This window comes from Cajanus cajan, chromosome 5 (assembly GCF_000230855.2).
Source record: "Cajanus cajan strain Asha chromosome 5, NIPB_CcT2T_4, whole genome shotgun sequence".
Classification (NCBI taxonomy): Eukaryota; Viridiplantae; Streptophyta; class Magnoliopsida; order Fabales; family Fabaceae; genus Cajanus; species Cajanus cajan.
In genome coordinates, this window is record NC_138521.1 from 64,295,593 (window position 1) to 64,310,497 (window position 14,905).

The following is a 14,905-nucleotide window of genomic DNA, read 5'->3' on the forward strand; positions in this document are numbered from 1 at the left end:
TATGATATGACATGGTAGATAATACAAGCATGTGGTTAGAATTCGACTTTTAATACGTGTATATACAAAAATATTTGTTGAGAATAGTTAATTTATTAAATATATTTCAGAATATATCTCAGTTCGGTTTGAATATAATATCAAATTTAATTCAATTTGATTCAAGTAAAAGTGAACTTTATATCTTTGTTTTGCATTTAGTTAGAAGGTAGTAAATAATTTTTTATTATCTCATTTTAATTAATTTTTTTTATAGAAAGCACAATATATATTTAATAAAGAAAAACATGAAACGTTCATGGAAATGACAAAAATGAGCTACCCTCATACGTGACATAACCTCGTGAGTTACAGACTACAACGGATCAAATAAAAATTTCTAGGTTTAAATGGATTTTTAGTTCTTTAAAGATAAATTTATTTTTTATTCATCAAATTTAAAATTATTCTTTTTAGTTCTTATAATTTTTAAAAATTGTTTTAGTTTCTCATATTGTCTATAACATATTTGAAAGTGACAGATTTATTTCAATTTCTCAAGTTATTTATAACATATTTAAAAGTGTCAAACTGAAATAATTATTAGTATTAAGTAGATTTAAAGAGATTTTTTTACTAATAGAAATAATAGTAGGTAGATTTTATATAATAATATTTAATAAATTTTCTAATAAAATTTGAGTTTAAGACTAAAATAATTTTTTTAAAAAAATTATAATACTAAAAAGATAAATTTTAAATTTAAAAAATTAAAAACAAATTTATCTTAAATTTAAATGACTAAAAATATATTTAAGTCAAAATTTTAAATTCAATTTGAGTATTTGAAATGAACCTAAGCTTGATGGAACCCAAATTATTTGTTTTTTGCACACTTTTTACAGGCTTAAACCATATTGGACTATAATTGAATCGAGCTAAAAAAAAACTATATTTAATTTGAATCAATTTTAATTTCTAGCCTTACATTTTATTGGGTGTATTTGGATTGACCTAAATGACCCAACTTTTTCTGCCACCTTTAAACACAAGTGAATTCAAATTAAACCTAAACTAATAAATTGATAAACATAAAATAATACTGTTCCACTTATCCTTAAAAAGAATATGTAATTTTTATAATAAAATAATGAAAACACAACTATGTATTGAAATTTCATAAATATATTATGACATAAATATGGGTGAGAAGTTAATTTCATAGAGACAAATAAATTTTATTTGGTCGATTGAATTAACTTTTACATTTGGATTTGAAATCTGATCCAATCAAATAATAGCAATCCAGCTTTTGTGATCTTCAACCTTACATATAATTTTTAAGGTAATAATTACATAAATCAACAAAAATTTCCATTTATATGACAAACTATAATTAGTTGAAAATACAAAAAATAATTGTATATTTTAAATATATTCTAATCAAACTTAGTATTGAATGTAATTGTTTTGAATTTGATTCAAACTTGTTTCTATTTAATATATGTTTCGCTAGCAAAAATCATATCTCACAAGCATATTTTAATTTTTTATTGTTAATATTGGACAGGGAGTGAAGTATGTCTATGAAGAAAAAAAAAGAGCACATGAACATTTTGAGTTCATCAACATTTTAATGAATTGTTCCAAACATTATTCTAAAACACCAGCCAAGCATTCAGTTGGATCAGTGTAATAAAGGGTTAGTTAAAGCTATGCGATCCATTGAGTCATTCAGTGCCGCGCGTCATCGCCTCATCCATGGTCATGTAATGTCTCACAAATCCTCACATTTTTGTGTCTCAACTACTTTTTAAAAAACACATTATTTGTATTGTAATGAACAAAGCATATAAATTGACACAAAAAATAACAACACAACAGAACAAGGTAAGAGAAAGAGAGCGAGTGGAGCGTGTTGTTTGGAAACAATGGCGAGAGAGCCTCTGGCTCGTGATCTATGCATCTCTGTCTGCATTTGCATTCTACTCATTGCCCACCAAAGTACCTGTTTTTACCTCCCTGGTGTTGCACCTGAGGATTTCTGGAAGGTCATTTACATTTCTTCTTTTCCATAAAAAAAAAAAAAAAACTATTCTTGTCAAGTATTTTAAGCCTGTTCTTCCTTTTCTCATTGAATGTCATGTTAGATCAGTGATGGGTCATTCTGGTTTTTCTATCCCTTTTTTTCTACCTTCTTGATTGTAGATCCTTACTTGATCCTCTTGATTCATTTTCATTTGCTGGGGGGATGAGTAGTTTGAATTCTGTGTGATTTTGATGAGTGGTCAGATGTCACACTTATCCTGATTCCATCATGCAATGCCTATGCCAGTAATTGTGGGAGTTGTAGGAATAACGTCTGCGTGAAACTTTGCATTACTGTATATGTCATTGTGTGATTGCATCAAAATTTTGCAGAGGAAACTACCAATTTGGTCCCTAACGCGCTATCATATTAATCCTTGACATTAAGAATATGACAAATAAATCTCTTACTTTTCATTTTGTTAGTCGTTTTGATTCATGCCGTAGTAGATGACAATAAATTGTAAAAAGAAGATATCTAGTAACAGTAAATTTGTATATGTAAAGAGCTAAAATGACAATAAGTAATAAAAGTTAGGGACAATAATGAAAGTGGAGGGTTTATTTTTTATGTTTTTTTTTTTAATGTTAGAGACTATCATGACAATGTCTTACAAAATAAGGTAACTAAATTTACTTTACTCAAATTGTGCATTTCATAGACATAGTTGGCAGCTTATTCTACTAATTCAATCAATGCATTGGTGATTAACCATAGAAACACCCACGACTTTTCCAAAATTGTAACATTTATTTATTATGTTGTGTTCATTGGTGACAGGGAGATCCATTGAGAGTGAAAGTGAACAAACTGTCTTCCACAAAAACACAGCTTCCTTACTCATACTATTCGCTGCCTTATTGTCGTCCAAAGCAAATTGTTGACAGTGCAGAAAATCTGGGGGAAGTTCTCCGGGGTGACCGCATTGAAAACTCTCCTTATGTGGTTGGTTTAAATATTTTGGATAGGTTGCAATTTTCTATCTTTTGTTTAGTATGTTTCTCTGATAAAATATTGAAACAATTTGATTCTTCCAGTTTAAAATGAGAGAGCCACAGCTGTGCAATGTTGTTTGTCGTCTAGTTCTTGATGAACAAACCTCCAGAGAGTTCAAGGAAAAGATAGATGATGAATATCGCGTGAACATGTGAGGCACTAATGACCCTCAAGTTTAACTCATGCAACTTTGTGGCAATAATGTCTTTTTGTGACAAAAGGATATTTTATCCTTGCATTGTTGCAGGATTTTAGACAACCTTCCTTTGGTTGTTCCTATAAGAAGACTTGATCAGGAATCTTCCTTGGTGTATCTACATGGTTTCCTTGTTGGTCTTAAGGGACAGTATTCTGGAGTATGTACAAGCTTGCTGAGTGCCAACCATTACATTATAACCACTGTTTTGATTTCATTTTGACCTCGTGTATTCTGCACTAATGTTGACAGATGAAAGAGGAAAAGTATTTTATCCACAACCACTTGGCATTTGTGGTCAAGTATCATAAAGATCCAGAGTTACAGTTGTCAAGGATTGTAGGATTTGAGGTTCAACCATTCAGGTTGTATTATAATTCTTTTCCATCTGGTTGTTAAAATAGTCATGTACTAATCTCTTAATTTCATGGTTAATAATACTTGTACATTGAAATTATTCCTTTGAATTCAGTGTAAAACATGGATATGAAGGCGAATGGAATGAGAATTCCCGCTTAAGTACCTGTGATCCCCATGCTAGAAAGCTTGTCACCAGCTCTGAATCTCCTCAAGAGGTTGAAGACAAGAAGGAGATCATTTTTACCTATGATGTAGAGTTTGAGGTTAGTTACCATAATTCATAGCAACTGAATTACTAGAGTGGCACTAAGAATTTATATCTTGTTTGTTCAAGGGGGATTCACACATGTATTCACGTTAGTACCATATTGTACATTTTGTATTTAAACTCTCAGTTTTTTTTTATCATCATCCAAAAAATATCATTCCAATAGAAACTTTGTGTGCTTATAAATTCATATTCATTTTTTTATTATAATGATGTGAAACTTTGTTTGTATTTCGGTAAGATGTTCATTTCTTTTTGAATTGTGTGAAATTTTACCTTGTAGGCGAGTGATGTGAAGTGGGCATATCGTTGGGATACTTATCTTCTAATGGCTGATGACCAGATTCACTGGTTTTCAATTGTTAATTCTATGATGATTGTACTTTTCCTTTCGGGCATGGTGGCTATGATAATGTTGCGGACACTTTATCGTGATATCTCAAAGTACAATCAGCTAGAGACACAAGAAGAAGCACAAGAAGAGACAGGATGGAAACTTGTACATGGAGATGTATTCAGGCCTCCATCAAACTCAGACTTACTCTGTATGTATGTTGGAACAGGTGTTCAGTTTTTTGGAATGATTCTTGTCACCATGATTTTTGCTGCCCTTGGATTTCTGTCTCCCTCAAATAGAGGGGGATTGATGACAGTGATGCTCTTGCTTTGGGTATTTATGGGACTGTTTTCTGGATATACTTCAGCACGACTTTATAAAATGTTCAAGGGAACTGAATGGAAGAAAATATCTCTGGGGACAGCCTTTACTTTTCCTGCCACTGCCTTTGCTGTATTCTTTGTGCTAAATGCTCTAATTTGGGGACAGAGGTCTTCTGGGGCAGTGCCATTTCAAACAATGTTTGCTATTCTTTTGTTATGGTTTGGCATCTCATTTCCACTTGTATTTGTTGGTGGTTTTTTGGGGTTTAAAAAGCCAGCAATTGAGGATCCTGTCAAGACAAACAAGATAGCTAGGCAGATCCCAGAGCAGGCTTGGTACATGAATCCTGTATCCTCTATTCTAATAGGAGGCATACTTCCATTTGGTGCTGTTTTCATTGAGCTTTTCTTCATCCTCACATCAATCTGGTTACATCAATTTTATTATATATTTGGTTTCCTGTTCATTGTGTTCGTCATCCTCATTATCACCTGTGCTGAGATAACAGTTGTTCTCTGCTACTTTCAGCTGTGTAGTGAAGACTACAATTGGTGGTGGAGATCATATCTGACTTCAGGTTCCTCTGCACTCTACCTTTTCCTGTATGCTGTATTTTACTTCTTCACAAAACTTGAGATCACAAAACCAATATCTGGAATCTTGTACTTCGGGTATATGCTGCTGCTTTCATATGCTTTCTTTGTGTTGACTGGTACAATTGGTTTCTGTGCCTGCTTCTGGTTCACAAGGCTGATATATTCGTCAGTGAAAATCGACTGAACCTTGCCAATTTTTAGTCCCATGGTCTCAGTTCTAAGTTGAAGCACAGAAATATTTTGTCTCCTCAACATAGGATACTTTGTAGTTCTGTATTTTGTTCAAGTCATCAAATGTATTTTCCTAGTATTCATATTTTGTATTATTCCTTAGTATCCTTCTTCCCCTCCTCTCAGTATTATCCTTGAATATTCTCATTGTTTTGTATGGCACATACACGAGGACTAGTGAGCAATTTACCTGTCCTTAGTGCCTATCTTGAAAAAAGAAAGAAAGAATTAGAAGTAAATGTAAACCTTGGTTTAGATCCTGTATTAACAAATAAAATCACTTCCTTTTTGTCAATAAGAAATTTGTTATAAATATTGCATTTTATGTCCGTATTTTTACTTGAATGTTTCTGATAGACGCTTGCATTCATAGAACAAAGCATGGTTTTCCTTGTATATGCTGTTAATTACTTAGAAGTATGTTATAAAAGAAAAAGGTATCAGGAAGGAAATAAGGCTGGGAATGCAATAGAGTCGTATATTATTGATTGAATCTGATTTTACTTATAAGCTCTATTGAGTCTATTCTAAGGAGGCATATCCTCCACTTGCCTAGCTATCATCATCTTGAATAATACTGAAAATGATTCCAGTGGTAAACCACAATCATATTAAATTTAAAAGTCTCTTACATTACATGAGGATCTCAAATAAGACAGACAGACCTTGATTCTGCCAACCAGTAACTTCAATAATAAACTTGAGAACAGTACATCAGTTACATGCTCGGTGGAAGGCCTAATGACAGCCAGTTGGCTCAATGTATAATATTACAATATACTATAATTTACAAGGTTAACAGATGAAGAGTCATTACAAGTCTTGAAACCCTTGCAACTGTAACCAGGATAATTGTATAATACATTGCTTTTGAACTTTCATCACAAATTCAATCACAATAGTCAATGAAAACAAGCATTTTAAGAGAGTAGTTACACATGAAAATTTTAGTCTGCATCATCTGCAGAGAAGTCAGGCTCAGGGGGTTTCTGTAGTTTCACTAACTCCCTGGCAGTCTTAGCAAGGCGATTGCGATGTACACCACGAAGAGTGTGTGCCGCAAACTTTGAGGCTAACAAGGCAGCACCAAAGCTGTAGGAACTGCCACCAACATTTTCATGAGCTCCCTCTGACTCATCTTCTTCCTTTTGACGAAGCTTCATAATTTTCTTTTTAGAATACCGACGCCATGCTGCTTGAATAAAGCATGCAGCCCAGGTCCTCCATTGTTGGGAGTAAAAACGGAAAGTGTGTTGAACCTGTCTACTGTGAAGGCGCCTAAACTGACTGGCAACAAATTTTAACTCATCAGCAGTTAAGGCAAAAGCCTCAACCTCCATTAATGCCTTAACTGTTCTAGTAGAAGATGGGAGGTTAGAACCAGATTTGGGATCCAGGGCCCAGGTTAAAAGCTCCTCCCCACAGAAGTCAGCCTCCTTTAGAAAACTGCGGTTAAAAAATCCACTCCGCCCACCATCCGTGGTAACACTCTCAAGGCGACCACGTATGATGAAAAGCATCTCATCAACAGGATCTCCTTCCCGAACAATGTAAGTATTCTCCGTAAATAAACATGGTTTCAGTCTCTCACATATTGCATCAAGCAATCTCTCATCCATACTCTCAAATAGTGGAACCTACAAATCCATGAAAAGCAATCAATGAATTAACAAACTCAGAAGCTCAAACATAATTTGACATGTTAATCTAAGAGAGATCAAGACCAAAAAACCTAATAGAGGAGGCACTGCATGATTTAATGTCTAAACTGTAAAAGAATTTGAAAAACAAATCTAGTCAGTGAAAAAGAGAACAACCAAATAGTTAACCTCGTGCAAACGGACCAAATTCACATAACCTTGTGTGGTTGTTTAGCTGCAAATACTATAATAACAAAAAATATTTAAGTGATTACCACAAGTTTGTTCTTTTAATTATAAGACTACAAGTTAGTCCTTATTTTGTCAAAAGTGGGGCCCTGTTTAATCACACATTTCAGATATTGATGTTTTGTTTATTTTCAAGTGCTTGAAAGCATACCCTCCTCACTAAGGCCAAACAGAGATGTCGCTTAATATCCCTTCGAAGATCCTTTGGTAGACTCTGAACTAAATTTTCTTCATCTACACCACGCGTTGCCAACCACTTATATTGGTCATACCGTCTCACACGCTCTCTAAGCTCTTGCGGGAGTAAGCGATGATGCATCCACTGTTCTGAATCACGCCTTTTGACTCTCATTTCCTCAAGCCTGATGGTGAGAGACTGAAGATATGTCTGTAATCATGGGAAAAGACAGAAACCTCATTATCAATTACAAACAATATTCTCTTTCATACTTTTGTGGACATAAACTTCAAAGCTATTTTATTTGCAAGGCCATTCTGTGATAATAACAAGAAACAACATGTAGAACACACTTGAAAATATCAAGTGCTTGCTGCACATTATCTGTGTGTCCATGTGAATGTACATTTGATTTAATTTCTTAATGCAGAACCATATTAGTTCTTAAATCTCTCTTGCATGAACAAGATCAGTTCTCAACTTTGAAGCACATACATTGACCCTGACATATAAGGTGCATATTAGGTGTAAGTGCGAGTGTGAGAAGATTTAATCTTGACAATTTAATTTTACACGGAAAGTCAAGATTAGTTCTCATGCTTTCAAGTGATACTCGTACATATCTGTGTTCACACCAAAATAGTGAGTCTATGCTTTATAGGTTGTCAACATGAATACTAATACACGTCGTTCATCAGTTAGAACAGAAAAATTATCAATTATAGCATTCATATTCAACAATATATGCTTTAGCCAGAGGAAGAAGACAGGTGCCAAGTCAATCCTACTCACACCATGCATACAATTGCAACATGTAATTCCATTTAAATACTTGGATATTGATATTGTTGATATTGATAAGCATGAAAAATAACATTGGGCAATTCAATTATTCAAGTATCCAGCATATTTGACCCAATCAAACAGGCCCATGGAAACTCTTGCATGTTCTGGACAAACTGAATGACAAGACTTCCAGCAATCTTACTTTCATGATATGTTACACTCAATGATGTGAAGTATACCTGCATGTTGCCAATTAGAAGCGCAAAGAGGATGAGGCCAAATATAGCTAGTGCTATTGAAAAGATAACCTCCCCAGGATAGGTGCTAGTTTGAAGCCCCTGGCCAAGTGTACTGCAGTGAATTCAATGAAAAGTTGGTATTGACATAACAAATGTGGGAGAGAAAGGGAGGGGGCTAGGGGGAGGAGAAGACAAGGGAATGAGTGATTTCTTCCACAGACTAAATCCAAATCCCCTAATCTTAAGCTCTAGATTGAAGTGTTTTTTCTACTCTCTCTTCTCATACAAAAAAGTGAAAAGAAATTTCTACACTTTCCTTCCTATTTCTATCTATTAAAACAACACTTTTTTTTTTATACTTTATTTCCTTTTTATCTATATCCCTCCTATTTCTTGAAAAGAAATTTCTACACTTTCCTTCCTATTTCTATCTATTAAAACAACACATTTTTTTTTACTTTATTTCCTTTTTATCTATATCCCTCCTATTTCTTTCCCTGTTATTTCTTTCTTCCCTATTTCATTTTTCATCCAAACAGAGTGTAAACAAAAGGAATATTCAAGAGGTGTGACCCAAATAGAGTTCAATTTGCCCAAAATCCACCATATTACTGATACAACTATAACCAGCAGTTTTGTATAAACTAAAAACATTGTCTGATAACTATTTAGAAATAATATAATCACTCCATTCAGAAATACATACTTTTGGAGAAATGTGGTCAGACTTCACACAGAACATACTTGTTTTAGTCTTTCTAATGGATGTTAGCTTGCTATGAAATGCACGACATAAATGTCCAAAGGAAACAAAATTAATTACCTCAAATTCTGGAGCCCCCACCATAAACAGTAACAGTATTTGGAGATGAACTTCTTAGATGAAATGATGCCAGATGACAAGACTTGCTCGAAAATTCCATAATCAAAAGGTGGATGATCACCATCTGCAGAGCAACTTGAATTAAGAATAGCTTCACTCCTATTTTGCCAGTCACTATAACCTACCATGTGCTGGTTCCCACAATATAGGAAATTTTTATTGAACCCATTGTCACTACAAGCTTTCTGCCAGCATGAGTCATTGCGTTCAATAGCTAACAAGTACCAAAAAGCACCAACTATCTGCAAATAATCATTGGTGGAAAAAGGCCCGAAATAACATCACTAGGGAGATTGTATACAACTATACATATAGCCCAAATAGAACAAGGAAGGGAAGATTGAAAGAATTAAGCATCACAAAATAAACACAATAAAACAGAAACTTACATGACTGGCAAGCATGTATAGCAGCAAATAATATGCAGCACCTGCCCATGCGGTTTCAGCAAAGACACCAGCTGTTCTCTTAAGCTCTGAAGTCAATGGTACCATTCGGAGAAATCTAGGAACATACTGAAGCAAGATAATGAACAACAAGGCCTGCTTTGTTGCTAGTACATCTGAACCTTTTGACCTCTGAAGAAATCTCCAAACCACAATCTGAATACAAGAACAAATAAAAGAAAACGAAAGTACGGGTTGAGTTTTCTTATACTTCTTAAAATTGCAGACAATAAGGACAAGCATTACTGTTATGCAAATAACAGTTGTAACTTGTAATGAATGTCCACTAGGCAATCGCAAAGAAGTGTTTTGAACATATCAATGAATGTCTGGTAAGCAGTTGCAAATTTCAGCAGAATACTAAAAGTAGAAATAACTTTACATAATAAAATTAAAAACAGTTAAAATAAATTTTTAAGATAATCCCCAGGTTTAGTAGTTTCAACTTTCAAACCAAAGAAAACAGAAATGCAATGGGATTGGGGAGCTTTATTTTATTAATGACACCAACCCTAATTCCAAACACAAATAAACAAGGACTAAATAGCAGCCAAGATATTATTTTATAGCAATCCAAAGTGAAAGATAACAAGATAGAAACACTTAAAATAAGAGGGTCATAAATCAAAGAAAAATATTCAAGCAGCATAAACAAAAAAAAAGTTGATTCAAGAAAACAATTTTTTCTGACCTGTGGTATCGGCAACACAGATAGGAAATCAATGATGAAATAACGCCGCAAGTAACGCTTGGCTATCTGTGCTGAATCTATCACAAGCTCACCCCGCCCAAAGACACGAGAAGATGGAGCAATATAAGCGGTACGAAATTGGAGAGCCATGTGTATGAGATAGAAAACATCAATCACAGTTCTTAAGGTAGTAACTGTTGTTGCCAACTTTCGGTCTATGCCAAGACAGTGAACTGAATCGTTAATGACTGGGAGATAAAAAAACAGTGGATCCACAGACACAGCCAAAATGCATGAGATAACAAAGAGTTTATTCCATAAAAGCAGAAATTTGTCTTGAGGATCAAATATCTTCTTTTCTGACACTTTAAGATCTTCTGGGAACACTGCCCTAGATACTCCCAACCCAAGCGATCGCCCAATTGACTTCAGTCCTTCCGATCCCCTTCTCATTCCCCTTTTAAAAGACCTAGAAGTTGTGCTGCTTCCATGACCACCATGACTTAATTTATCAATACTGAATCCAGATTTTATAACTCCAGCATCAGAAGATGAAGATAGTGTAGAGTCCAAGGTATCCAACCTAGAAATTAACAGAATGCACAGAAACAGATCACTTTGGTCTGAAATTATAGCCAAGTAATTGCATGTTCATAAACAGAAATGTGAAGAACAATTCTAGATCAGAGAAAGGGAAAGAGTAGAAATCAATAAATAAGAGAATGCTTTATCAAATATCATAAGACTTGAGGTCACTATGAGTTGATTACTATAAACATAGTTCAATTTAAGAAAGCTATGCCTACATCAACAAGATTCATGTAAAGCATTTTAAAATTAAAAGTGTACAACATTGCAGTCAGAAACTAGTTTCTCAAAGGTTCAACTGGACAGACATCTGGGAAAATTCCAAAACAGCTATTTTTCTAATTCTAATACCGTTACAGCTTACAAGTGACTGAATAGTTAATTGGTTATATATCCTTCCATGCTATATGGACAAAAATCCAATTAAATATACTGATGCCAAAAGTTCATGTCATAATAACATAACCAATCTTGGCAAATTGCAATTACCTAAATTTATTATAAAGTTGGAATTTCGAAATTGTAATAACTTACATAAGCTAAGAACATGCAAATAAATATTATTAGCATCACTATTTTCTCCTTCATACCTCTACCACAACTTTTCAATGAAAATATATTGGATACCTCGAAAAATTTTCCCGCTGGCCACCCATGTATTCTGACTTGTGACCACAATCAAACATCTTTCAACAGTCGATCACATATGAACAAGCTGCAGGGAAACAAAACAAAACTCAAAACGATGAACAACAACATTAATAATATTGCATCTTCAAGCTCAGATTCCAAATGTTCATTACAGGCCTCTTGCTAGAGGCTGGCACAATTTCTGATTCAAACATGAAAAATATAGAGTTTCAAGAAATGTCATTGCACAGATTAAAAACTCATGCTCATGTTTACTTTCTTTGAGTGTTAAACCACAAATGTAGATCTACTATATCATGAAGATCGATTGCACCAGCCAGAACCTAAAGTTGCGACTTGCTTGTTATGTTATCTTCCTTCCAGCATGATATTTGTGAAACATTTCATCCTTTAAACCAACCTACTGTTTACTATATAGTTATCATGAAATATCTCAATCAACATAGTAAAATCAAAGACTCGTACTCTTAAAATAGCATTAAAAGCCCCTGGATGTACCATTATCTATATGTTCCACTCCACCCACAGAGAATTAAATAATCATAGCCAACTTTCTGCCTCTCCTCACCCACCACTAATTTCTTGATTCATAAAGCAGATCAATGTAACATCGATCCTCTGAAAAAACTATTCCAAGAAATTTAAATAAAGATAGTTCATCCTTAAAAAATATATTACCAGCTATCGGTAATCAACCATTCGGCTAAGCCTTATCACACACATAGAAACAAATTACATTCGTCTGCCCCTGGTACAAAATTAAAATTTAAGCTAGATGAATTCATGGGAGAAATTGTCTACTCTATCTGTCTGCAAAATCGTCTTCAAAAGCACCACATAATCTTATAAATCAAGAGAAAACCTCAATTAAGATCCAACAGCGAGAGTAGACAGTAGCCGGAAATCGAGCAGCCGGTGAGGAATTGTCGTCAACACTCATAACTGGAAGTTGTTGGACTAAAAATTATCGAAAAAAAAAACAGAAACAGATAACGAAAATTGTCCTTCCCTTTTTACTAACCAAAAATTAAGAGTCCTAAAATTTCCCCGCCTAACCAAAATTAGCGGTAGGGTTAAGTGCCGCCGAAGTCCAAGCTCAACAGCACAGCAAGCAAAACCTGAACGACTCTCTCCCGCCAAAATCCAAATCAAAATTGCATAGACATGCAGCAATTCGAAGCAAAGAGTATACAAATTGAAACGCTGATTGCATTAAGACTAAGCAACGAAAGTGGAGAAGTAAAAACGTACCTCGTCGGAGAAAAATACGCGATGTTGAACGGAACCAGAAGACGGAGTCGGAGAGAAGAAGAAGAAGAAGAAGAAGGCAATTAAGGCGGAATCTCGGTCTGAGAGAGATTAAGTCGCTTTCATATACCAGATAAAAGCAAAGAGGAACCAACGCACATACACAAAAATAATTATTTTTCATTCAAAAATATATTTCTGTAATAACTCCTATTACCTATTACTATTACATTTTCTTTCTTCATTTTATAAAATAAATAATTAGATTCTGTGCGGATTCCCGTGTCTGTCACAAATAGAATAGATAAATAGATTCTGAATTAAGTATATTTTTAGTAAGATAAATTTATTTTTATCTTTTAAATTTTATTTTAATTCCTTAATTTACTAATAAATTCAACAATCCCACTTTTTGATTTATTGGTAAAAAGGTTTTAGTCGAAAATCCCGGGTTTTTCATTTATGGGTTTCACCTTTTCATTAAAAACAAAAAAAACTTTTCTGTGGCGGATTAATAACTTGGTAGTGCCATTGATATATAGTAGGGTAATTAAGGGGTCAATAATGTATACTTTTTTTAGTACTGTGGCTTGTATTTAGCCCGTCAATAACTTTCATAATTTGACTCTTAAATAAATGATTACCATTTACTCCACTGCTTAGCTAAAAATACTCAATAATCATTCAGTGACTCATACTGTAAGATTGAGATTGTATAGTTATCACATAAAAAGATTGTCAATATATTTAATTGATTAGCTAATATAATTAAAATTTGATCAAAAAATAATATTAACACTTCTCTCTGACCTTTTTTTTTTAATATTATATATATATATATATATATATATATATATATATATAATGTGTGTATATTTTATATTTTCAACCTTTTTATTTTTTAAACTATTTTTTTTATCTATTTACTTAATATATAAATCAAGATATATAATTAATATTTTCATTCATGTCATAATTATTTTTAACTTCTTAATATTCTTTTGAGTTACCATATTATTTATCTTCTGTGATAATTAATTTTCATTAAGACATTTATTTTTTTTACAAATAAATAATATAATTCATAGTTTTTAACGATCCGTTCTTACTTTCATTCAAATTAATGACTTATTAGCTTTTAACTTATTAATATATTTTTTTACTATTATTTTTCTCTCATTCACAATAAGTATATATATAATATGACTATTTAATAATTTTTACTTAATTATAAATTTGTCCCTTTAAAATCGATCAAATGAGAAAAACATTTGAATATTGTATATTTATAATTTATTGATAATACTTAAAAAGAATTATGCAAATAAAATTAACTTAAAGTAACTTTAAACTCTGACAAGTTTCGATTTTTTTTTTGTTTCATTTAATTTATTTTCCCGTTATATTAATAATACATTTAATTAAATTTATTTATGTGAATCATATTAATAAAAAAGTATTTAAACTCTGACAAGTTTCGATTTTTTTTTGTTTCATTTAATTTATTTTCCCGTTATATTAATAATACATTTAATTAAATTTATTTATGTGAATCATATTAATAAAAAAGTATCAAAACTTTATAAATACACCACATTTAAATAGAAGTCTTGTTTAATATGAGATAAGTTTTGCTTAATATGACATACATTTTTATTTAGTTGTTTATGTAACAACCTGCCAAACGATATGTGTATGGACATTTTTATTTAATTGTTTATGTGACCTGCTAAATAATGTGTGTGTTTGTGTGTATGTATATGTGTGTGAACTAAAATTTATTGAAATAGAATTATTTATTAGTTGAGCTACATCATAACATGTACATCACATCTGGTGTCTTGAAGTTGTGTCCGATATGATGATAAATTTTATATTTAGTAGAACCTCGATTTTGGCTCTCCACAAATTAAAACTCAAGAAATCTAAG

The 14,905-nt window shown here is 32.7% G+C and overlaps 2 protein-coding genes across 2 annotated transcripts; one reads left to right on the forward strand and one right to left on the reverse strand.

The window, feature by feature from the left end:
- The first annotated feature begins 1,724 nt into the window (after positions 1–1,724).
- LOC109810252 (transmembrane 9 superfamily member 10) lies at positions 1,725–6,470 on the forward strand. The gene is made up of 7 exons (XM_020373673.3): positions 1,725–2,030; positions 2,849–3,013; positions 3,106–3,215; positions 3,312–3,420; positions 3,513–3,625; positions 3,733–3,883; positions 4,172–6,470. Exons 1-7 carry the CDS (start codon positions 1,911–1,913, stop codon positions 5,327–5,329), a joined length of 1,926 nt encoding a protein of 641 aa, XP_020229262.1. The 5' UTR covers positions 1,725–1,910; the 3' UTR covers positions 5,330–6,470.
- LOC109810173 (putative cyclic nucleotide-gated ion channel 5) lies at positions 5,964–13,138 on the reverse strand. The gene is made up of 8 exons (XM_020373569.3): positions 12,979–13,138; positions 11,704–11,791; positions 10,489–11,071; positions 9,741–9,953; positions 9,292–9,593; positions 8,469–8,580; positions 7,417–7,653; positions 5,964–7,013 (listed from the first exon to the last, which is right to left on the reverse strand). The coding sequence occupies exons 2-8, from the start codon at positions 11,760–11,762 to the stop codon at positions 6,324–6,326; spliced, it is 2,196 nt and encodes a 731-aa protein (XP_020229158.1). The 5' UTR covers positions 11,763–11,791; positions 12,979–13,138; the 3' UTR covers positions 5,964–6,323.
- Positions 13,139–14,905: the final 1,767 nt, after the last annotated feature.